At 41.3% G+C, this 25724-nt stretch overlaps 1 protein-coding gene across 1 annotated transcript; it reads right to left on the reverse strand.

Annotated features, from left to right (window-relative positions):
- Positions 1–377: 377 nt before the first annotated feature.
- Positions 378–25112, reverse strand: LOC141779128 (uncharacterized). Its single transcript, XM_074653793.1, has 11 exons — positions 24934–25112; positions 24662–24774; positions 24401–24547; positions 24120–24272; positions 21469–21581; positions 21224–21347; positions 19733–19825; positions 19005–19073; positions 13108–13161; positions 8350–8502; positions 378–725 (listed from the first exon to the last, which is right to left on the reverse strand). Exons 1-11 carry the CDS (start codon positions 24995–24997, stop codon positions 558–560), a joined length of 1251 nt encoding a protein of 416 aa, XP_074509894.1. The 5' UTR covers positions 24998–25112; the 3' UTR covers positions 378–557.
- Positions 25113–25724: the final 612 nt, after the last annotated feature.

The following is a 25724-nucleotide window of genomic DNA, read 5'->3' on the forward strand; positions in this document are numbered from 1 at the left end:
CCGTTACATGTAAAGATAGCACTGACTGTTTGTTGGCAGACAGTTTTTCTAATAATGCTCACTTCCTGTTGAGATATTTCCCTTTAAAGTAGTCTGGGAGGGAAACACTGCTGCTACCGCTGCTGTTGTATTGAGGAAGAGCTGAAGTAATTAACGTGCAGCTTTTGTGTGATCTTGTGCACATGTGCCCTGTATGTTTGCTTGTAGAAACCAATGCGTGGGTGTGTACGAGGTAAAAGCAGTCAAAAGGTGTTTTGCCTCTGCTGCTGGTAAGAAATAAAGCTCTAAAACTAATTTCTTACTAAGGAGATTACGGGATGCATTACTCTAGTATGCACTTATTTCACCAAAAGCATTAAACAAGTGACGGAAAGAGATTTGAATAGACTGCAGCTTTTAATGCCACTCTTTTTTTGTGCATCTCACTTGATTTCAAATTTGATAAAGTGGTGTGAAAGGATAGCCAGTACAAAAGGCACTTGAGAGAGTGCACCAGAATATTTTAACTAGAGGGAAGCAAGATGGGAAATTACAAGTACAAGCAAAGGGGGCTGTGGTCAGTGTTCCATGGCTGCATTGTCCTCCTCCTCATCACTACAGGGTTCATAGTCTTCATCCAACACGGGGTCTCCCTCCTCTGCCTCCAGCTCTCCTCCCAGCTCGCCCAGCAGCTGCTCCACGTGTTCCAAAATCGGCTGGTCATCACATCGCAGTTTATTGTACAGCTGGGGGAAGAGGGAGAGGGGAAAAAAAGACAAAAAAAGGATGATGCAAGTGTGTAATGGGCAAGTAAGTAGTCTGGAAAAATGGAAATTTTAAATAGAAAGTAGGTTATACACCAGCAGAAATGTTGAGACCGAACATGAATTGCAAAATTATACTGCGGAGGCAAAACACAAAATGAGATACGGCGAGTGAAAAGCTCTCGACTGAAGCTCTTCCATTGTGTCACTGAAGATAACATGTGCATCACCGCAGCATCAGCAAGCAGCAGCTTGGAGTTGAGCAGCCCGGAGGTTTTAAGTCTCCGAGTGCTGGTTAGGCCGCCTGAAATATCCAACAACAGCAGCTACATTCTGTCAGCGACGCAGTCACGCTCACAAAACGCTGGTAAACACTTTTTGTCTTTCATTTGGCAAATCAGCACATTTGATACACCGTTCAGCCGCGCCAGAGACAAAAATACCATTTATCTTCTTTTTGCTGCTGCAACATGCATGGGCACACACACACACACACACACACAGAAATGTATCCCGAAGCACATATGGTTATGTGGCGTACATGTGCGCGCACACGCACGTAATCAAAGTTGTTATCTCAGTGAAATATGCCGTGAAGGAACAAGATAAAAAAAAAAAAAAAAAAAAAGTCCCGTTCTCAAAGCAGCCAGCATATTTATCTCTGTAAAATACTCTGCTTGTGTGTAATTACTGAGCTCAAAAGTGGAGTTGGGTGATAAAACTTACTGGAGCTACCACCAAGGACAGCAAAAGCATAACACTGTGCTTCTAGTGTGTGCATATACAGAGGAAGGGGAACTGATACAGCGATTTATATTTATGCTTTTCTTTCCAGAAATAAAAACTAGAGAGGAAAAAAAAGGAGGGTGAGTGGAGAATGGTTTATAAGATCTAGGAATATTATTCTATTTAGTCTAACACACACACACACACACACACACACACGTATACACACTCCCTTGAGCTCACGGACAATAAGCAGCTGAGTGCCATCATTCTTACTAAAAGTGTAACGAGGCCAGGAGAGTGAAGAAGAGTGTGTGTGACTGCTTTGCCCCAGGACCAGTCTCTAAGCAACAGCAGGTCCTGACAGGAGACACGCAGTCCCATGGGAACTCATTTGGAGTGTAAGAATGTGAAAAGTGTGTGTGTGTTTGTGTGTGTGTATATTTAAGTGGATGCTGTCTCCGCAGGTTGGAGCTCCAGGGAGGTGGAGCGTGACCTAGGTCCAGGCACAGGGTCTGATACCGGAGGGAGAGCTGACCCTCTCAGCCTCCTTAAAGCACCACACACACACACACACACACATACATACAGTGGAAAAAAAACACTGATTTTCATTCTGCCAACGTCACTCTGAAATGCCTGGAGATGTTTATCCACAACAAGCACTCTGAATAAAAGTTTGCTTTACAATAGGCTTGGCTCAATACCCAGAATAATTGTACATTACAGCCTTGGGTACGAGGTGGAGGTTGTCTTTCATATGAGCTGCATACGAGCAATAATGTAAGAAATTCAGTGAACGTGTTCAAAATAAAAAAAAGTACTGTATGTTCTACAATGCTGAATGGTATTTGGAAAATTGTGTTTTCTACGTGGCGATATTTCCTACGAATCAATAGCATAGTGTGTCTGCTGGATGGGTTGTGATTACTCATTGTGATGCTTTCAACTAGCTAAACAAACAGGAGCCATTCTTTACACATTCCGCACGGCAACGCTGCTGAGATCAGCATCGGCGTCCCAAGAAAACACAGGCATTTTCTCATTTACAACAGCCTATGTTTTCTCTTCTCACTTTCACGGCCCAGAGAGCTGCCTGGAGTGGGAGGGAGAGTGTGTGAGCGCGTATGTAATCGTATAACTCTTTCATGGTCCACTTTGCTCTACTTTCAAGCCCCGAGTCACGGCCCAAAGCCCACTTGACCACCGCAAACACACACATGATATTTTACACTTAACACATGAAGGGACACGTCTGTTCTCACGGTGTGCTCGCTATTCTTTTTAGCCACGTTAGCGCCACGGCTCGAGGAACGGCAGCGTCGATCTGTCGGTCGGTCCAGACTGAAATATCCCCAGGACTACTGACTTTGATCCCCTGACTTTCCTCTAGCATCACAGTGAGTTTGACTTTGGTGTTTTAGAGTGAAATATCTATTGGGTATAAAATTAGGGATACAATTAATGATTATTTTCTTTGTCGATTAATCTGACGATTATTTTCTCGATTAATCGATTTCTTGTTTGATCTATAAAATGTCAAAATGGTGAAAAATCTGTGTTTCCAAAAGCCCAAGATGACGTCCTCAAATGTCTTGTTTTGTCTACAACTCAAAGATATTCAGTTTGCTGTCATAGAGGAGTAAAGAAACCAGAAAATATTCACATTTAAGAAGCTGGAATCAGAAAAAATGACTTTTTTTTCTTAAAATTTACTCAAACTGATTATCAAAATAGTTGCCGATTAATTTAATAAATGACAACTAATCGATTAACTGTTGCAGCTCTTTATAAAATAATCAAGAAATAACTATTGGATGGCATTTTACAATGTAGAAATGTTGCTGGAGGATCAATTCTAATGACTTTGATGAGGACATTTTTGTTTTTTATTGAAATATCTCAACAACTATTGGAAGGATTGCCATGACAGAGGTAGGACACGTGGATGTGTCCTTGAGCAAGATACTTAACCCCGAAGGCTACGCCATCGGTGTGTGAATGAGTATTTAGATTAGATCCTGATAGGCAGGTTGGCACCTTGTATGGCAGGCTCAGCCATCAGTGTATGAATGTGTGAATGCTGATATGTAGTGTAAAGTGCTTTGAGTGGTCGGAAGACTAGAAAAGCGCTACATACAGTAACTGCAAGTCCATTTACCAGTAAATTTGATACAGACATTCATGGTGCCCAGAGGATGAATTATAACAACTTCTGTAATTCCTTGACTTTTTTTTGAGCACCATCATCAACTCAAAATTTACCTCGACCACATACCTGCCAAACTAATGACGTTCCCATCAGCCTCAGCTGTAGTTTGCGTCTAGTGCCGAGGCATGGCTGTAGACTCTTAATCTAAGTTCCAAATCACACACTTTTTATTTTTACTTTTAGTACGTACTGCAGCTGCCTTTACATGCTTTAAAAAGAAAAGCATGCTGGCTTGCATACTGCAAAATGTGACCGGATATAGTAGGACATCCTTGTGTTTTTGGCATACTGCATTTGACATACTATGCATTGGGACATACTAAATATTTTTCTGGCATACTAAATAGTATGGTAGTACGGGTATCGGAACGCACAGTTTGTTTTTAGACTTGTTTTTACTCAGATGGGATGTTGAAATGATCATTTTAAGTCTGTTCCTCATACTGGACAAACGGTCAAATGTCATTCATCTCAATAGAATCTAAAATAAACAAGAAAAAGCACAATGCAGCAGCAATGTATTCTGAATTTCTTTACTTTTCAATAAAATCGTTTCAAAAAGTCTTGCCGCTTACTACGCATGTTGTTCAAATTCAATGCCCTTTGCTGCCTTATAAACCGGGAAAACCAATTTGAAACTTGTGATTCTTCTCTGAGTTTCCAAACACAATGTGGCGGCATAAATCAACATGGCAGCATTCATAGCGAAGAATCTCTTACGGAGAAGAGCCGGCGAGTTTGACTCCATGATAATGACAGTAACGGTTCCAATCCTTGGTAGCAGAATTGAATAGGCCTATGGATTTTAATACAAAACAGAATTATGGTCGCTTAAGGTGCACAATGCAGGCTGAATGAGGTCTCACCCTGTTTATGGCCATTATGCTGCAGCCTGCTGGGGCTCTCTGCTTGGTTCAAAGGAGTACAGACTTGAAAAAAGTAAGAAAGAAAGTGAAACTTTAACAATAAATAAGCGCTGATATGAAAAAAAAATCTGAAGTATGCCTTTAATTCATTTTATCTCTACACTTACTTAATTTCTTTGGATACATAGTATAGTGTGGTCCAGCATAGATTATCTGTAAGTGCTATCTTTTGTCCAGTGTGCAGCGGACAAAAGTGTAATAATAAGCACTAATGTACCTTTCATACCTAAATTGATTCTTTCCCCCTCATCTCTTAATAGAAACCTTTTTCTACAGCTCCTATGACAGAATAAAGACAGGCTGATTATGTGGTGAAAGCCTAATCATTCCATCATTGTTCACCTTCTGTTCCACACCTGTGCTTAACTTCCGCTTTCATTTCACCTCTTCTTTCATTTCATTTCCTAATGCCTTTCATTCTCCCGGCTTGTCTCCTGACCATTTTCGCCTCGCGCACTCTGTCTTTGGCTTTTCCTTCGCTCACACTCGTCAACCAACGACCTTCCTGTCAAGGAGATAGTTTCCTCTTCGTACTTTCACATTTTGACACTTGCTCAACCTCCTCTCTCAACTTCACTCTGTATCCCTTCATTAGGAAGAGAGCATTAATTAGATGAATTGTTTTAACACATTTTTCTTCCTCTTAACTTCTGTTTCACTCAGTCATACAAACATACTTCCTCACTGGCAAAGGGTGTGACACTGGCTGAGATTAGACCTTCTTGAGTGTGAACAGGGCATGTCGCTGGAAGTCTCAAGAGGGCTGACCACACAAACACACACACACACACACACACACACACACACACACACACACACACACACACACACACAACTTAACACTTCGGTCCTCCAGTCACATCCTCGGTAGGGAAAGGCATTAAAATTACATGACTAGCACACCTCGGCTTGGACCAACCCTACCCCACAATCCTTGCTCATGGGACACCCTTTCAGCCACATCAAATAGTAAAGCTTTTGACCTCCGTTTGCCCTAGCTGCCTTCGTCTGTGCACACTCGCACACACTCACACACACACATATATATATATATATATAACGCTGTCCTCTGTGCATACACTGCAGATCCTTCTTCAATCGCACCCTATCTGGCCGAGACTCAAATTCCATTTCACGTCCGGTTTACTATTGATTTTACCCTCGCCACTATTCACCAGCTACACCCCCCTGCACCCACACACACACAACCACACACGCCATCCAATCTGTTCCCTTCCTCGCCTCCCCCCCTTTTCATTCTCCCACTCCTGCTCCTCTCCTACACTTCTTTCTCATCCTCTCAACCAACCCGTACCTTCCCCATCATTCCTTTTTATAGTATCTCAGCTGAATGCAGTATGTGTGTGTGTGTGTGTGTGTGTGCGTGCGCATGTGTGTGAGCGTGCGTGAGTATCGATCACAGGAGAGATGAATAATGAAGACATTTCTTAGCAAATAATTAGATATGCAAGTTGGCACATACAACCATAATTAAATATGCGCATCCACATAAGGTGCGCCTACGCGTACCGGCGTGCTTTCTCTCACTGTCTCACGCACACACACACACACTCACACTCACACTCACACTTAGCAAAGTCATAAAGTATGCAGGGAAGTGGACTGGCGCCAAAACAAGCCGTTGGGCTTTGAGGCCTCATTTCCATGTTGGAGTCCATTTTAACTAGCAGACTGACTCATCGTTAATAATTAACACTCACAGTGACGCTCGGGAAACAAAGCTCGGATATAAACAGGGGAGAATCTGGACTACACAACGTACAGATGCACACACATATGAGCCAAAGCGGCGAGATGAGGAATTAAGTGAGCTACGAGGGGAGGGTTGGGGGGTTTCTCTCCACATTTTACCTCACCTTTTCAAGGTCTTCCGAGTATTTTGCTTTCATATTATTCTGCGCCTGTTGCTTCACTCGCTCTACAAAGAAACAGCTTTGCTGTTTACCTGTCACGCTCTGACGCCTCACCCAGTCTTTCACGTTTTTATTCCATTGAATTCTTTCTCTCTGTGCGAAAATGGTTAAGTACTTAATTTCTCAATTTCATTTTTTTTTTATATTTGTTTTTGTTCTTTTCTTTATTAACTCTCACCACAAAACTGGCAGCTGAAATCTATACGTGCCCTGTGCCTTTATTGTCCTCCCCACAGGTTTCATCCATTCTCCCTCTTGGCAGCTCAAAGCCCACCTCGCTCCTGTCTCAGTCGTGGACATCCCCAGTGGATGCTGGTTAGACAGGCCTGTCACTACACTGCTGGCAAGAGAGACAGACGTCAATATATCGCCACTCGGCTGCCCCTACTCATCTGTAGAGGAACACGATGCGGCGGGGGGGAGCAGGAGGGGAAGGTGGGTGGTTGGGTGGGGAGGTGAAAAGGAGAGGAAAGTAGAGAAAAGAATCGTAGGTGGGGCCTGCCATCCTTCAGTCTGTGCTGTCTGATTTACAAGCCTATTGGATTTTAGACTAACATGAATCACGGCCCCATGGAGGCATTGCTCCCTGACAGAGTGACAGAATGAATGAGACACATCACTCCGAGTGTGTGTGTGTGTGTGTGTGTGTGTGTGTGTGTGAGGGAGGATGGGTGAGAGACAGCGGTATGTTTAAACCTCTTTGAGATCGTACTAAAAGACATTTCTGTGGCAACAATGGTAGCTTAGTTAGAATCCTCTCATGGTCAAAGTACTGCATGTCCTCCTTCTCTGACAAGTACTGGTTTTTATGAGCCTCACCTATTGTGACAGTGTACTGGATGGAACTATCTGCACCCACAGTTGCCTTGCACATTGGTGTTAGAAGTATTCAGATCCTTTACTTAAGTAAAAGTACCAATACCTCACTATAAAAATACTCAATAACAAGTAAAATTCCTGCATTCAAAATTTGACTTAAGTAAAAGCACGTAGGTTTTATCAGGATAGTATCACAGCAGAGAACTGGTCCCTGTGAGTGTTATACTATTATGTTATATCATTACATTATTATTAATAAATTCAACTTATATAGCGCTTTTAAAGAACTCAAATACGCTTTAATTATTACTCATGCATTGTTTTAAAGCAGCATTTAACCCTTGTTGTTGGTTGAGGTGGAGCTTAATTATATCATATAGGGCTGCAACTAATGGTTTTTCATTATGGATTAATCTGCTAATTATCTTCTTGATCAATCCAATAATAGTTTGTAAAGCGTAAGACAATAATGAGAATGTCCATCACAATAATCCAGAGTTCAAAGTGACAAATTCAACTGTCTCGTTTTATCCAACCAAATGGTCCAAACCTCAAAATTGTTCAGTTTCCTGCAATTTAAGAAAAATCGTCACATTTGAGAAGGTGAAAACATAAAATGTTTGGCATTTCTGCATAAAAAAATTGCTTCAATAATAAGTCAATTCGATTAACTAGGAACTGTGGATTCACCAGGAACCATAGTAACTAAGAAATATGGCTTTCAGATAGATATAGTGGAGTAAAAAGAATATTTCCCTCTGAAATGTAGTAGAATAGATGTATAAGGGGCTGAAATGGAAATATTTAAGTTAAGTACAAGTGCAACAAATTTGTATTCAGTGAATGTCCTTGGTAACTTTCCACCACTGGCCATGCTCCATTGAATAAATTAATTCAATCGTATTCATATAAGAGATGAACAACAACTATCTGCGTCATCAAAAAGCAGCAATCTTTGGTTTGTGGGCAGATTTTATGGCTTGAATTACCTTCTTAGCGTTGGTCAGGTACGACCTGGCCGCCTCTTCCAACGCCTTCCACTCCTCCGTCTCCTCCTCCGTCACTTCTCTTCCCTCTCTTTCTTGCTGCTCCTTTGCTTTTTCCAACTGGAGGTTGCACACCCAGCCGGAGAGATACCACACCTGGGAGGCAAAGAGAAAGAGAGGCGGGTTGGTGGTGGTGGTGGTGGTGGGGGATTCAGACAGGGAGAAAGCGTTCTTTGTTGCAGTAAGTGAGCTGTGACAAGGGAAATAGATTTGTAACCCTCACGGAGCACGTCTGCATGAAATCCCACAGCCTTCTTTGACAAACAGGTTTCACACATATAACATGGAATCAACAATCCATCACTCACATAATAACTGTCAACCTGATCCGATCCTGACAGACAACACTGTACTCATTTACAAATGCTGCTTGTGCACATACTGTAGCTTCACAATTAATTAAAACCTGACTTGTGACTCCTACCATCTGACACTACCAATTTGTTTTCATAGCAAAAAAAAAATGCAATTACTCTGTTCAAACATATACCAAAACACAATATAATAAAATGAAAAACAGATTCCCTCAGGCGGATATCTTCTCTGCATTTCAAATCTTATCATAATCACAGGTTGTGTTGTGCCTTGTTATTAATTTAGAGGGTGTAGATTTTGTTTAAGATTCTCCTTATTTAACGGTTAGTTATTTTATTCTACAAATAATTCTGCCTAGATAGAAATCGTGGAGGAATAGAAGTACCACAGTCCTGGGGCCTGTCTCAGAAAGCAGGATTAGTGGGCAAACAAGTTCTGGGCAGTATATTGATATTATATCAATATTGTGATACGAGACTAGATATCGTCTAAGATTTTTGATATCGTGATATGGCATAAGTGTTGTCTTTTCCTGGTTTTAAAGGCTGCATTACAGTAAAGTGAAGTCCTTTTCTGAAGTTACCAGACTGTTCTAGCTGTGCTATTATTTGCCTTTTGCTGTTATATCCACATTACTGATGATTATCATTGTGTAAATGTTTAGTGAAAGCACCAATAATCAACCGTACAATATTGTAGCAATATCGATATTGACATATTTGGTAAAAAATAGTGTGATATTTTCTTTTCTCCATATTGCCCAGCCCTAGCCTTGACTGTTTTTTCTGGCTCCATGTTGGTGGCTAATTTTTCAGCGAGGTACATCACCATGGTAACTTCAGCTCCAAACCAAAACCTGCTCCAGAGCAGGTTATGTTCAGGGCATTAAATGCCGACATGCAAAAAACACCTCCCTCCTGAGGAATCAACGACGAATACAAAAATTAAATTTACAATATTTTAAAAGACAATACTACTTAATAAGACACACTCTAGTCTGTGCAATAATCATTTACTGAGAGAGACTTTCTTCAAGCATCATGTAGGTTCAATTGCCACATTTTCATATGAAAATCAATAGTATCATCTTATTTTAAATGCAGAGCTTCAGATCCATCAATATGTCCATCAGTTTTTTACTGATTTACTTTAACAGAATAATCCGATCACTGTGTTGCTCCGGTAGGTTATCGGTCTTTCATTATAACATAGTAGCATATTTGCCACAACTATTAAATTTAACTCACAGAGCGTTTTTCACAGCTCAATGTATTCGCAAATATTTGCTAATAATTCATCATCTTCTGTTACAAACCCTTCGCAAAGATTCTGATGCACATAACTCAATTCAAGAGAGCACCATGTAGACTTTGGTGTTAACTGGCTGATTGACCTTAACTTGGCACCTAATGAAAATATGCAAAGTCAAAACAAAAACTGGCGCATCACTTTGAAATCATCCTGTTGCTCCACGGAGTTCAAACAGTGAGTGGAGACATATTTTTAACTTTTAAATTAGTATGCTGAAACCCACTTAAATGATTTTTTTTCTCCCACATAATTATACATACTCTGTGCTGCTACACTGTGCTCTTCCACCTCTACACAATCACGCTCCAACTCTCGGTGAACTTGGAGGTGTGTGTGCGCCTCTCATCTAAGGCCAAAGATCACCCACCCACTGTTCTTCAAGCACCAAGACACAAATATGTGCTTTATTCATTATTGATTGAGGGCAGAGGCAGTAGGGACCTCCTGCACCTCTGCCAAATCAACCATTTAGCTAACAAACACATCAAGGCATACCACACTGGATTCAGAATTGCCACTAAGCAATGCTGAGTGGGAGGCTACCCCCTGCAGCCATACTTATCGGAACAACTGCAGCGCTGGATAAATGTAGTAATGTTGCCGAACCAGCAGTATGACATTTATATCAGTGAGACATTTTCTGTGAATGCAGAAATGTGTTTCTTGTGTATATTCAGGAGAGGAAGAGTTAAATTGGGTCACTTAAATTCAAAATTGTAACTTCTTCACAAATGAGAAACCACAGCGTTTTCTTCAAAAACAGCTAGAACAAGGCTAGAAAAACCCTTTACAGATGGTCCACTGTGAAATATTTTGTGTATGTGGTTAAAGACGCCGTCCACACTCAAAATTAAGACATGAAAAAAAGTTAGCTAATTAAGAACTTTAGAGAATCCGCTCCACGCTGCCACAACCTCCAGACAGAAGCACACATAATAAAATAGAAACTCTGCGTCTGTCAATCAAATCACTGAGACTATTGTCGTTTCAAAGTGAAGGCACATCTTAGTTCCCATATGGTGCTGCTGAAGGAAGAACAAAAGCATCATGAATCAATTGAATACCTTTGAAACAAGATTTGCAAGGAACTACTGTAGCTCGGTTGTTTGTGCAGACTTAACATTTTATAAGTAAGCCTCCAAACTTTGAGATACGCAAGAGCAAGAAGACGGAGGCGAGAGCTAACAACTTATCTGCTGCACTTAAGAGGGGAAATAAGAAAGGGAGCGAGGCAAAGAAGGGAAGAGAGAGAGTAGTCGAATGTGTCTGTCATACACTTCTGACATCAACGCCAATGTGACTCCGGCAACATAACTGTGGTATGATCTGACAAAACACTTCCTGACCATTAGAGCCGCTGACTGTATGCATGTGTGATTGGCTGCGGGCCCGCTCAAATCGAGTGTCACAGCTGTACGTCTCTGGAGAAAGTTTAAAAGTTCAGCCCCCCGATGACTGCTCTCAATCTGTCAGCTGAGGGGTGTGTGTGGGAGGCTGAGCCTGAGGGGGAGTGGGGGAGAGAAAGAGAGAGAGAGACACTGCCGTGCTCTTCAATCTGACACTCAGTGGCACACCTTCACTTCATCTGCCACTGACGGTGGGGATTTGGAGCACACTGACAGCACATATTTCCTCCTAAAGCACAGAAAATACTACCATTTACGTCACTCTCTAATAAGCATTCAACTTCTCAGTCATACTCTGTGTGTGTGTGTGTGAGCACGCAAGTAATGCAAAAATGTGGGTGTGTGTAGACACTTCTTTGTGCACACACATAAACAGTGGGCAGCAGAAGCATGCGTAGGTTTCTCCTTCCCACTGGGCTGATAAAAGATGTGCCTTCAAGTTGGTTAGATCCAGCAGCGGCTAGTGGCTACTGTATTATAAAATGAAGACTGCCTGCAAGGGGAAAACATAAAAAGACCCCAGAACACAGACCGTAATTAGTTGGGACAGACTAGCAAAATAATCGGACTGAAATAAACCACTGTAGTTTGACCCATTTCTTATTGGGTGTAGGGCTGTCCCCTCTTGGTCAACTAATAGATCGTTTTGCTCTCAGTCGAGTAAGATTTCTTTAGTCAATTAGTCGTTTTTTGATGCTTTTGTCATGCTGAATGACTTATTTCCAAGAAACTTATGAGCACATCTCTGGTCAACAAATGATTTGGAGGTTGCTGTAGCTCAGTGGGAAGAGAAGGTCGTCCTTTAACCACAAGGTTGGCGATTCGATCCCCGGTCCCTACTGTCTGCATGTTGAAGTGTCCTTGAGCGAGACACTGAACCCCGAGTTGCTCCCCAGGCGCTTTACAGCAGCCAACTGCTCCTAAAATGCTTTGGATGGGTTAAATGCAGGGGTCAAATGTTGTGGATGTAGTTGTATGTGTATGACATGTGTAATAAAGTTGAAGTTTTTTGTATTTAAAGTGGTGCTTTTGTGTGATTCTTTGTGGAGAAACTGAGTTTTACAGATCTGTCGATTAAATCAATTAATCGATTAGTCAACTAGAATTGTATGTGGTCGAGGACGGCCCTAGTTGGGTGGGATATTTTGTTTCAGTAAGGGCAAACTGATGAAACTGTGGTAGTGGTTGCTATGAGCTGTACGTTTTTCATGACAATCAAAGAAATATGGAGATTTAAGATTTTAAAGATTTAAAGATTTTTATCTCTATAAGTTGCACCAACCTCATCCACACACCATTTTTCTGTTGCTGTTTCATGGATGTAGTTAGGTAGCTGTGTTCGCTTGTTCATGTTCTTAATCCCTACAAAAGCTCTGATTGGTCGATTGTTTCTACAACCGAGTGCACGACACCACTAGACCAACTGGTACTGCTGAACAAATCAGAGATGTGGGCTGCGATTCAGAGATCTCAGAGAACCAGGTTAGAGACAGACATGATGGAAATACAAAATCCAGTTAAAGCAAAAATTCAAATTTTTGTGTCACATTTTCAGAGGCACAAATCTTCTTCCAGCTAATGAAAAATAAAAAACTGAAAACATGAATATATTGCCCACCACCACATGTTTACTACACAAAAGCATCCGGGCCATCACTTCAATGCTTACCTGGACGACTTCATCATCCTCCTCCAGAAGACCCTCCAACACATCTACTGCCATCTAATGCAGATAGAGAGAGAGAGAGAGAGAGAGAGAGAGAGAGAGAGAGAGAGAGAGAGAGAAGATGGTTAAAAGATTGGAATGAGATTTGAAATGATCTTTAACATCATCATACAAGAAAACAACTTTTTAGGTTTAACAAATTCAGCAGTACACACTCATAGATACAGCCTCAATCCACAGACAAGCACACAAGCACGCACGCACGCACGCACGCACGCACGCTGTTGTTGCACACAGTGTTGTGCCTCTTGCAGGCAGCTCGATCAATCAGAGTGATCAGAGGGTCTGATAAGCGCCTATGAGGTCGGCGTCCCATACACAACATCATCGATACCAACAAGACAACAGACATGGCCGTCGATAGACACACTCACCAGTGCTTATCGCGCAGTCAATAATCACTTGGGCCGCTCTGTTCGATTGCCCCTTTAATCCATTTACAGACATTAACAGTCAATATATTGTTAACCAGAGACCACTCCACAGGACGCCTAATAAACTTAAATATCAGCCTGACCCATCGTCTCTTTCACCTCCCCCCATCCCGACACTTCCCTCTCTCCTTTTGAGGTCTAAAATGAGTTTAATGTAAGGTGACCTTTGCCAGAGAGAATCACTGTCTGGTTCGGTTTCTGTGGGAAGTTTCTATTACAGAAAACAGACCTTGACTAAAGTAGGTTGTGTGTTTGTTTTGCTCTGCCTCTCTCCTTGTGGATTCTGTGGTTGTGGTGTGTGTGCATGTGTGTGTATGTTTGTGTGTGTGTGTGAGAGGCCCAAGGTGATGATATATTGATTTTTGTCAACTTCAGGTTGGAGGCGACTGTTAGCCAATCACCCGTGGTGAAGGGCAAGAATAAAAGACACGCACGTACCTGTGCACGCACTGACACACGGCCGCACACTATAACAAAGCTGCGCGCACAACAGTGAGCACAACAAGCAGCACTTGTTTCTTGTTAAGGCGGTCTTATTAGCTGGAGAGCTTCCTAATTTTTTCCTCCCCTCCCGCTCTTTGGATGTCTCTTCTCTTTTCATTAAGCCTGCGTTGCTTCCGGTGGCGATAAAGAGGTCAGCTGCCTGCGCAGACTGAGGGAGAGTCGGGTTAATTGAGAGAGTATCTCATTAAGAGCGTGCAAATGTGCGTGTCAGGGAGTCGGTTGATTGATTGCTGGACCAATTATCAGCTGAAAACCCATTGTCTTTAATTAATTAATGACTGATTAAAAATACACAAACAAAAACACCTAATCCCAGCTGATGATGAATGGATTCATGCCCAGCGTCAGAATCATCTACTTGACTTTCACTGCATCACACCAATGTGACAGGCAGACACACATGCACACACACACACACACACACAGTAATTCGAGCCAAGCACTAGATAGATAGAAGAGATAGGAGTAAAGATCTGTCTGGGTATTAAACAACCGATAGAACAGGCAGTTTTGGAGCAACAAAAATAGAACAGGAGATATCTGGGAGCCAGGATAAGTGAGCAATGATAACCATTATATCATCTCCGACTGTACTCCCTCTTAACTACACTGGTCAACCCAGGGGCGAGTGATTAAAGATTCAGAGATTCTTAAGCCGCTTCACGCTCTAAACAACAACAAGATTAATATTCGCGTGAAGATAAGGGGAAGAGAGAGGGGGTACTGCGAGGGAAAAAGTGCGAAAATTGGAAGGAAGGGCACAAAAAAAGTATCTCAATAAACAATGCAAAACTGGTCCACGAACAACAACAGTGCACCACGAAGACACACACGGCAAAGACACTACGAACATGTTGTCCTCTTTATTTCAAGACCTGTTAAAGACTTTTTATTTTTTTTAAAAAGCAGCACTCTGGGGAGGAACTCATTTATAATGGCCATTGTGTGCGTGTGCAGTTTGTGCATGTGTGTGTGTGTTTTTATGTGTGTGTGTGTGTGATCTTCAGGCAATTTTGTTTAACAGAATCATTTTACCGGAGCGCGCAGCAGAGACAGGAGAAAGACAAATCACTTTACAAGCGAGGGCAAGCCGTATCTCTAACACACAGGAACTCATACAAACACACACATACACACACACATGCACGCACAAACAGGGATGTCTACACTTAAGCAAATAAATCCCGGGGATGTCAGTGCTAACTGTACTTGCAAGCCACATTGGAAAGTACAAGCTGCTCTCCATCGTGAGCTAAATTTAAGAACAGGAATGTTCAAGGAACAACATGAAAGCAAACAAGAGTGACAACGACAAGGAGAGTAACTAACCATCAGCTGCCGTGACAACTACGCCCAACAGACACCTTAATGGCTGTCAAGGGAGGCCGTCCGTCTGTTTGTCTGTCTGTCTGCTGTGTGGCAAGTGAATTAGTGGCGGTGATGGGTGATGATGATGGTAATATGTGTGTCTGTCTGTTTGACAGCGACGGTGAGAAAACTGTGGTCTCTGAGGGCCGCATTGTTACTACAAAGCACGTTTGCTTTTCCATTAAACAAAAATTTAACATTTCAGTATAATAAAGCATGAATTTAGGGGCCTACAAATAAATATTATTTAATTGTCAAATAATTAGGGCTGTCCTTAACAAAGAAATTTCTTGTCGACTAACACTCGTACAATTAATCGATTAGTTGATTTAAATCGACAGATCTGTAAAACTGAGTTCCTCCACAAAGAATCACACAAAAACACCACTTTAAATCTTGTGTTTACCAGAGATGTGCACAGAAGTTTCTTGGAAATAAGTCATTCAGCATGAAAAAAAGCATAAAAAACACCTAATCGACAAAAGAAATCTTAGTCGACTAAGACCAAAATGACCGATTAGCTGAGTAACCGACTAAGAGGGGGCAGCCCTACAAATAATCTCTTGATTAATTAATTTACTGTTTAGTCTTTGTTATCAAAAGTAAAGAAATTATTGAAAAAACTGATTGTTTAGTCCAAAACCCAAAGATATTCTACTTACAATTACATAAAGCAGAGAAAAGCTGCATATCCTCACAATGGAGCAGACGGGACATGAGAATGGTTGGTGTTCTTGCTTGATGACTTAAACGATTATCAGATATCAAAATAATTAGTGATTGATTGACTAATTGATTATTCGACCAATCATTTCAGCACTGGTTTAGTCTGGAAAATATCAGAAATCACAATTTTCCTACAGCAATGCTTTCAAATTGTTTCTTTTCTCCAACTTAAAACCCCCAAAAAGATATTCAGTTCACAGTGATATGAAACAGAGAAAAGCAGCAAATTCTCCCACATCAGAGGGTGGATCCTGCAAATATTAAGCTTTTTTTATTGGTGATAAATGACAAAAAACAATTAATTTATGAAAACTGTTGTCAATTAAACTTCCATCCAGAAAACATCTTTTATTAACTAGTTGTTTCAGCGCTACAGACAATGATCCCTTTACAGTTGTCTCACTTCTGCTGCTTTCAAGCATCCCTCGTGTGCTTCTACTAAATATCCATTACAGCTATGGAAATCAGAGACAAATTTGGCATGCATTCAAGAGTTTCTCCTCAAAAGCAATCAAAAGAGGAGAAAAAAGACTTTGAAAAGCAATTTTTGGTGACTTCCCCTCCCCCCCCTTCTAAATTAAGTGGCACAGATCCACGTGTTGTTGAGACAGAAGACTGAAGAGAAGAGGAGAAATCGTGAAACGTTTGTTTTCAAGAAACGTTTTTTTTTTTCCAATGCCAATTTATTTACAAAGAGCATGAGACAAGTACATAATACAACGCTTTTACCACCAGTTGGTGTCATTGTTTCCACGCTCTTGACTCTATATTATAAGCGACTCGAGTATCATAAAACAACCACTTTGTCAGCCAAACCCAATTTCATTTTGAACTTTTCATGCGCACTCGGCTTACAAATTGAAAGGAAAACTCGCTTCTGAAAGGATTTTCCTCAAAACCGTAACGGAAGTCAATGCCTTGACAGCATTATAAAAGATGTTTCATCTGGCACTGATACTCTTATATTCTTCATTGCTATTGCAGATGCTGCCCACTGGCGCTGAATTGGTGACCACTTCTATTAATGTCATAAGAATTGAATTGGCTTTAATAAAAAAAACATGAGAAAAAAAGGGCAGAGGTGCTATTTCAGATAGCAAAAGGTCAGATGTTTAATGTGTGAGATCCTTGTTTGGACCATCACCTAGTAAAGTCACAACGATAAGACGCCACCTACCTACCATTGACATGTCTTTGGGTCAAACACCTAAAGGCCATTTTAATGTGATTTAATCTGTCACCACCATGCTCTAACATGATTCCCCCCCCCCCAATAACTATCAAGACATTACCATGCATCTAGATAATTCGGCCAATGCAATCATAAATGCCTAATTTGCTCCAATTCAAACTAATAATGGACTGAATGTACAAACCTAAACTACATTCATCAGACAAAGAATCTCCAACAGAGATAGACAAATGCTTTTTGGCAAAGAACACGGTAGTTCTTCAACCACTTCTGTTATTCTAAAATGAACTATTATTTACTAGAAATAGCCGTATACTCGAAGCAGCTACAGAACACACACAAAAATGCTTTAATGTGTTTTTCTTTGGCATATATATTAATAAATTTTTCAAAGCCTTGGCTCAGTTTGGAAGACCAAACAAAATATTCAATAGGGAAAAAAATACAGGCAAATCGTCGCACTCTGGCACCCCGCTAAGAAGGTAGCCTTCAAACTGATACAGACGGGAAGCAACACAACTTTACACAGGAGTTTAGTTGTGAATAGATTTAAAGTCCACAGGGAGAGATAGTGAGCACAAAAATGAGAGTGTGTGTGTTTGTGTGTGTGTGTGTGTGTGTGTGTGTGTGTGTGTGTGTGTGTGTGTGTGTGTGTGTGTGTGTGTGTGTGTGTGTGTGTGTGTGACAGAGGAAGGAAAGAGAAGAGAGGATGTTACTATCAAATCCGGCTAAGTCCCAGTCTGGGAGAGACGGACAGAAAAACAGCCTGCTTCTACACCACTTCCATCCTTAAGCTCGATTTCCGTCACAAACTTTCACCTAGCCGGTGGATAAAAGCAAATATGACCAACCTTGTGCATGCATAGGTATGTATATATATATATATGTATATATATATATATGCATACGTGTGCATACAGAAAGAAAAAGCACTCAGGATGTGTGCAGTTTGTGTTTCGGGGCTTGATGACACACCAACGGGAGGATGAAGACAAACGACATGTCAGAAACTGTGGACCGAGACGTTGTCATTTTACTGATACACCTGACAGCCCATCTCCCCCCTACACGCACACACACACACATATAACTGCAGATGAGCCATTTGGGCGTGTGTGGGGGGGAAAGGACACTGTTCTCATTTCCTGTCAGTAATAACCATAAACCACTCAACAAGAGTGACTACAAATTAATCACTGGATCACAACAGAAAATAGCTGAACTGCTGTTGGTGTGGCAGTAATCACAGAAAATGACTTGAAGCGTTAATGGCTGTTAGGGGTTTTAGCACCGAACTGAAGGCAGTGAGCCACTAAAATCAAGGCCATTAATACTGGAAATTGATGAGTGATCCAGAAGTGCGCCGTATCACAGATATGGCAGCAATTCATCAGACTAGAGCTGCCTTCCTTTTTTTTTTTTCTCTCCCCTTCTTCACACCCCCCCTCCTACCCCGGTCCCTCTCTGTAAATACCGCTCTTTAATTATTGACACTGAACTCTGGAGGGGATAAAGACCAGGCATGGCCTTCCCACCTTCAGTGCTATTCACTAGAAAGGCCGCCGTCCCATCATGAAACACACACACAGACCAACAACAGCGCACACCCATTTTACCTCGTATTCCTCGGACTCGATGAGCAGTTTGGCCGTGGTGACGCGAGACTCGTACAGAGGGATCTCATTCTGGAGGGAAAAGAAAGACAACGCCGTCACCTCTATGGTGTTTACACAAACAAAGTTCTTCCTTTGTCTGATAACACGAACCAATTTCAAGTTACGAAACATTCTGCAGCTATGTGGCTGTTAATCACAGCGAGAGATGTGGGCAGGCTGAGTTCAGATCAACCTGCTCCTCAAGATAAGAGTCATAACAGTGGTGCCACTGGGATTTTTGTCTCAAATCATCACCCCCAGCCCGTCTTACATCACATTTGCTCAGTATTTGAATGTAAACTCAGGGCGCCGTCATTTAGAAGCCATCCTTACTTTGACACTACAGCCATTCCTTTTTTTCTTTGTCAAATTCCCTGTAGTAATTTGCTGACTTATCCTTTACACACTTTCCTGGTTTTTGCCTTGTGCTTTCATATCCGCTCTGTCTTTACACAGGCGCACACACACACACACACACACACAAAAGCACACTGGTTTGTGAAGTATTTGTTCCATCTTTTATTTTTTATTATCCCTCATTTTATTATCTCTTACTTTTTTATCTCTACTGGTGTCCTTATGTTTGTGCTCGCTGCAAAGCACACTGTGACAATCCCGTTAGTTGAAAGTGCTTTATAAATAAACTGGGATCTGCTGTCAGAGAAACACTAAGCACAGCTCCAACTCACCTGCATGTCTTCGTCTGAGCTGGAAGAAGCTGCACTCTGTTTCTGGGCAGGAAGCCATGATCCAACACTCTTCAACAGGTATTCTTTGCCTTCCTGATGACAGCGAAATGCATATACATGTAAATTAATGAGGTGTATATGTATGACTGTACACCTAAACCCGCTACCGCATATATACTAACAGAAGAAGACACACAAATATGACTAACAAGGGAAAGAGCTTGTTTCACTTTTACAGGCTGGATCCTGAATGCTCTATAGATGTCAACGGTATTTTAATTAATATGAGGTCAATTTTTATTAGTTTTTCTAAATTACTACCAGATTATTGCTAAATAGGCTGTTGCTGGATGTGGGATGCTGTAAAGTGTGACTGGAGCCAGCCTGACCCCCACAGTTTGCAACTAGTATTACAGATCCACTTCAGAAGCTCTTGTTTTTCCTCAGTTTGCTGATGTAAGAGCATGAAGGATAATGTCTGAAGATAGTTTGTTCTTATTTGCTCAGGTTTTGAGATATCCACTGCTGACACATTGCCAATACAAAGCAGTGGTGGTATTTGTGGTGCTCACAGCATTGGGAAAATTATAGACCTTTTCATTGCCATTATGTTGCTAGGGCAACAGCTTTTTGTCAAAGTTTACTTCCTGTCAGCTACTACATTAACAAACATTGCAACGGGAAATACAAAGGGGCCCATTTAGAAGGTTTATGTTGTCATGTTTGAAAAAGAAAAGTGCCTTTCCATTAACAATGCACTGGATAATCCACAGACGTCGCTGTGAACAATTTTGACTACATTCTTCCCCTCTGTATTAAACGGTATCCAGGAAACACTGGAAGGTTATTATGTCTTAAATTTGAAATCCCAGACTCATAGCACATTTTATTCTACAACCTAAGAGAACTGTAAATGGATGAAAATGTGTTTTATTCAACTCAAAGATACATTAGTGACCTGAATAACTCGCAGGTTGCGACGTCTTACCACTTTGAAATTCCTTGCAAGAACAAAAATGGGACACATTCTTAAGAACGCTCCACATTTGGTTCTCGGGAGAAAGGATTTGCCTTGACTGTTTGTCTGTCTTTAATAACAGTTGGGTAAAGCAGCAATACCTTTAATTATGTCTTGAAAATGAAATATTTTAGTCAAAATAGAGAAAACATAATTAAGACATTCTTTTAAGCTCATTGTCAGATGCTTCATCCTGCAGAGCTCTTGTGGCATATTTTCGAAATTGAGTCCAATAGGCTACATTCTCTCATTTATCAGATGACTATATGACCTCAACGATCTGCCCAGTAATTAACATTCCTATCGGCATGACCCGTCTGTGTGTGTGCGTGTTAATGCGAGTGTCCATCTGCTGATTAATGACATACAATTCAATTTGCTCGGAATAATTAACTCAGCAGATTCCCGCTTTAATGTGGCGATAACTCATCCCGAGTGTGCGTGCGTGTGTATATATGCGTGTGTGGACTGACCTGGTTTCTCTCTGTACTGAACAGGTAACTTGCCATGAGCTGTAGAGCCTCAGGGTTGTCATGGTGATACTGTAATGCTCTCTCAATGAACTCTTTGCACTTGTCTGCAGCTCCCTCTTCCATGCTATGTGCACACACACACAGACACATACACACAGAGAAAGACAAATCTCAACTCATTACTACATCAGTAACATGAAATGGGGTTATGAGTGTCAAGAGAGAGACTCTGTGGGCTCTAGTACCAGAGGTCTGTTAGGTAAATCTCGGCCATGGAGCAGTAGGCTACAGAAACATCCTTCGCTGTGGGTAGCTCGGCGTCCTTATCTGGTGGGGCAGCAGCTCCGGCCTGAGCCTCCTTAAAGAGCAGAGGGCAGATGTCTTGAAAAGGTGTCAAAAGTTTTATTAAAAATAATAAATTAAAAGATAGTGAGCATAGCATGCACATTTCTTTTATTACCAAATAAGTTATCAGTTAAAGGAAAACACTGCACAACTTCCCTGTAATCCCAGACACACATATCATAGTAGAAAAAGCACAGGTGTAAATAATAAAATTGATGATGGCTGAATTCCATTTAGCTGCTTCGGTTTCGGTGTCCATGCTGGCTCACTGTCACGGCTTACTGGGACACTTGAATAGAATGGAGCCATTGTTAATGTTATTAGTAACAGCTGTGCTTTCCCTCCTATGACAAGTCAAAATGTCTGCGGTGAGAAAGGGCCTATGAAGATTTGAATTATACAGAATAGCTCACAGCTTTTCCTCGTTACACTTTATAATATGCTATGAAAATAATAAAGAGACTGTCGAGTCAAACATTTTTACGCTATGAGAAACGTTATATAAATTGACACTAATCATAAACATGAAATAATGTAGGCTAGACAATTTGTGAATTCAATTGGAAAAGAACAAGACATTTTTTAGATGAATGTAACACCTTAAAGCTGAGCCATTATTAATAATAAATCTCTGGATGTTTACTTAAATAACTAAAGGCACAAATGTCTTAGATAACTTGGGCAAATTCCAATTTCTATTAGTGAACAGGGACAACAAGAAAGTGGCCAAAATCAAAAGGAATGTTATGAAAATTCCTCTGGACACATCAGTCCTTTTGAAGGTGCTCAAAATTCAAATGACTCCAAACCCTATTTTGATAATTATTGGATGTTCTGACGATTTAAGTCCCCAGCAACAACTCCTGTCATATGGCATACGTAATGCAAAGAAACACCATCACTCAAACGATGGCTGACCACATTAACGGACACTTTGGAAAGGATCAGATATGTCCTCAAGGACAAGTCTAAAGAATTAAACACCACTCATAGGGAGGAAAAGGCTTTAGGGTTTCTTTTTTTTAGGACGTGTTGTGTTCTATGACATTGCTGTATGCGACTTATATGATGGTGCTTCAAAATAAAAAACAAAACATTTGAAACAAGGAGCTCAGAGAATTGCCTAAGGACTTTTGTTTTACATTCTCAGTATAAAATAGAGGTTGTTGTGGGTTGGTGAATTAAATGTTACAAGGTATTTTCTAATTACTTGCAATTCATATGTCATAAGTAAAATTTTTAAGACATAAAGTAATGAATAATGAGTGACGGTAACACTACAGGTAACCATAATAACTGAGCATATCCACTACCATGTGATACATTTATTGACATTCAGTTGAACTGACACTGCTCAATAGATCTCTGTCATGACAAAGTGAAATGTATGCATGCAATATATAGATAGATAATAATTATTTCATATATTGTTCAACAGCACCCTCTTGTGAAGATAAATACCACTACACTAGCATTAAGCCTTTGGTGCATTGGCATTTATCCCTAGTTGATGTAGAGGATGTCAAAATCTCCTTCTACCACCTACGCGGCTGTGGCTCAGAGGGTAGAGCAGGTCGTCCACCAATCGGAAGGTTGGTGGTTCGATCCCCGGCTGCTCCGGGTCACATGTCGATGTGTCCTTGAGCAAGACACTTAACCCCAAACTGATCCCGAAGGCATAGCCATCGGTGTGTGAATGAGTATTTAGATTAGATCCTCATGTGCAAAGTTTGCACCTCAGCCTCTGCCATCAGTGTATGAATGTGTGTGTGAATGCTGACATGTAGTGTAAAGTGCGTTGAGTGGTCGGAAGACTAGAAAAGCGCTATATAAATGCAGGTCCATTTACCATTTACGCAACATTGCCAAAGTCCGAGCTGCCGAGCTCATCCACGCCTTCATCTCCTCCCGCCTCGACTACTGCAACTCTCTCCTCTACGGCATCAGCACCACCTCCATCAATAAACTCCAACTGGTCCAGAACGCAGCTGCCCGACTCCTAACTCACACCAAATCATGGCATCACATCACCCCAGTCCTCAAAGACCTCCACTGGCTCCCTGTTTCCCACCGGATCACCTTCAAAATCCTGACCCTCACCTACAAAGCCCTCCACCAACTTGCTCCCCCCTACCTCTCTGACATCCTCTCCCACTACCAACCCCAACGGTCCCTCAGATCCACCTCAGCTGGTCTACTTTCCACCCCCAAGTCCAACCTCCGCAGCATTGGGGACAGAGCATTCTCCAGGGGGGGCAGCTCCCAAGCTTTGGAACTCCCTCCCACAACACATTAGAGATTCTGATTCCCTCACCCTATTTCAGTCCCACCTCAAGACCCATCTCTTCTACTCTGCCTACTCCTAGCCCCACCCCCTCTTACCCATTTGTCCATGTGTATGTATGAGAGTGCGCCTGTGTGTGTCGTTTCTCTGCTGTTTGTCTCACACCGTTTCGCTATATAAGTCAAATTTATTATTATTGTTATTATTATTATCATCATTATTATTATAAACCAGAGGGAATGTGAGTGTGTATGGACGTGCACTCACTGTGGTCTGTCCTTGTTTTTCCAATGCAGACAGCAGGACTTGTATTCCCTTAGTGTAGTAGTCCACACCCTCCTGGCCTGTGTGGATTTGTCCCAGGTACATGTACTTACTGTGGCCTACATCTGGACTCAGCTCCACTGCACGCAGAAAAGCTTAGAGATAATCGGTCAAGGAGGCTCACTCCACTCAAACAGCATGGAAATATAACAGTGTTTAAATGAAAATGACTGCATTACTGACATGCACACAACAAGAAAGAATAAACCTGCATAAAAGGATATTCCCTTAGCTTTTTGTGTGTCTCCTAGTTCAGAGCAGATGTGTCCCTGCATGTCTAGAGCTTGCAGGTTGGTGGGCTCCACATCCAGGGCTCGTTGACAGAAAAGGCCAGCCATCTCAAAGTCAAAACTGTCCATGTTTTCCTCTGTCTGTACAACACATGATCACATATAACAAACAAGTAGTAGATGATCAGAATTTTAAAAAAAAAATACATTTGGAAATGGGTCATGTCTTTGTTGTGGATATGTTGTCACTGTCACCTTTTCTAGAAGCTGTTGCACAGAGTACTTCTCAGCTGTCTTCTTCTTGGCTCTTTCATGTACTCTTTGTTTCATCCTTTCTTGAGGTGACAATCCAACAAATCCTTCATCTGCTGTAAATAAATAAGTGGAGAGTTAGGTTTGTCTCATTTGGTCTCATAAAGAGTTAAAAATCAAAGCATAACAGGTTAATTTCGACTAGCTGCTGTCTAAGAGGTTGACTACTGTATTGCAATAACAAGCAAAATGTTGAATATAATGATCAAAATTACTGTTTGGGCGAGTGTCTTTCCTCTTCGGCTTGCTTTTCTTTTTGCCCTTTGCCTGTCCTCCCATACTGGTGAAAAATACGTCTTATATGATCACTATTTCTGTCTTCAAAACAGACTTTTTGTGCGTGTGGGACTCTTCACACACGCTGGGAGTAAAGGAGTGCACTGCGCATGCGCAAAGCAGTGAGTGCTACGGAGAGAGGTAGTGGACAAAACGCGAACTCGCTACAATTACCTTTTTTTTTAACACGGTAGCGCAGAAAAGAGGACATTTATTATAAAGTCCGACATTGTTAGAGAGTGCGTTTTTTAAATATGCTTTAACACTGAAGTAATCTTAAACTTCTACAATTCAAATTATCTTTCTAAAAAGGCGCCGGTTACTTTTAACGTGGGCTTTAAAGGTCCCATATTATGCTCATTTTCAGGTTCATACTTTTTTTTTGTGTTTCTACTAGAACATATTTACATGCTTTAATGTTAAAAAAAAACATTATTATCCTCATACTGTCGCCCTGAATATGCCTGTATTTACCCTATATCTTAAACGCTCCGTTTTAGAACATTTCAACGGAATTGCAATGGTATTGCAACAGGATTACAACAGGATTGCGTTGCTATACAACAGCTTTGGTCCATGTGTACTTCCTGTCAGCTGATGACATTCACATGCAATGCAACCAGGAAATAAACTGGGACACATTTAGAATGTTATGCTTAAAACTGGGTAAAGGGTCTAAATATTATATATTAGTGACATCACAAATGTACAGAAATTTTGACAGCTTGTT

The sequence above is a fragment of the Sebastes fasciatus genome, chromosome 12 (assembly GCF_043250625.1).
Source record: "Sebastes fasciatus isolate fSebFas1 chromosome 12, fSebFas1.pri, whole genome shotgun sequence".
Lineage (NCBI taxonomy): Eukaryota > Metazoa > Chordata > Actinopteri > Perciformes > Sebastidae > Sebastes > Sebastes fasciatus.

Coding starts and splice junctions, on each gene's coding strand:
- LOC141779128 (XM_074653793.1), bottom strand. CDS start 24,997: ATGGGAGGACAGGCAAAGGGCAAAAAGAAAAGCAAGCCGAAGAGGAAA. Junction 24,273..24,400: donor ACACACAAAAAGCTAAGGGA/ATATCCTTTTAT, acceptor GATTATCTCTAA/GCTTTTCTGCGTGCAGTGGA. Junction 19,826..21,223: donor TCAGTACAGAGAGAAACCAG/GTCAGTCCACAC, acceptor CGCTGTCATCAG/GAAGGCAAAGAATACCTGTT.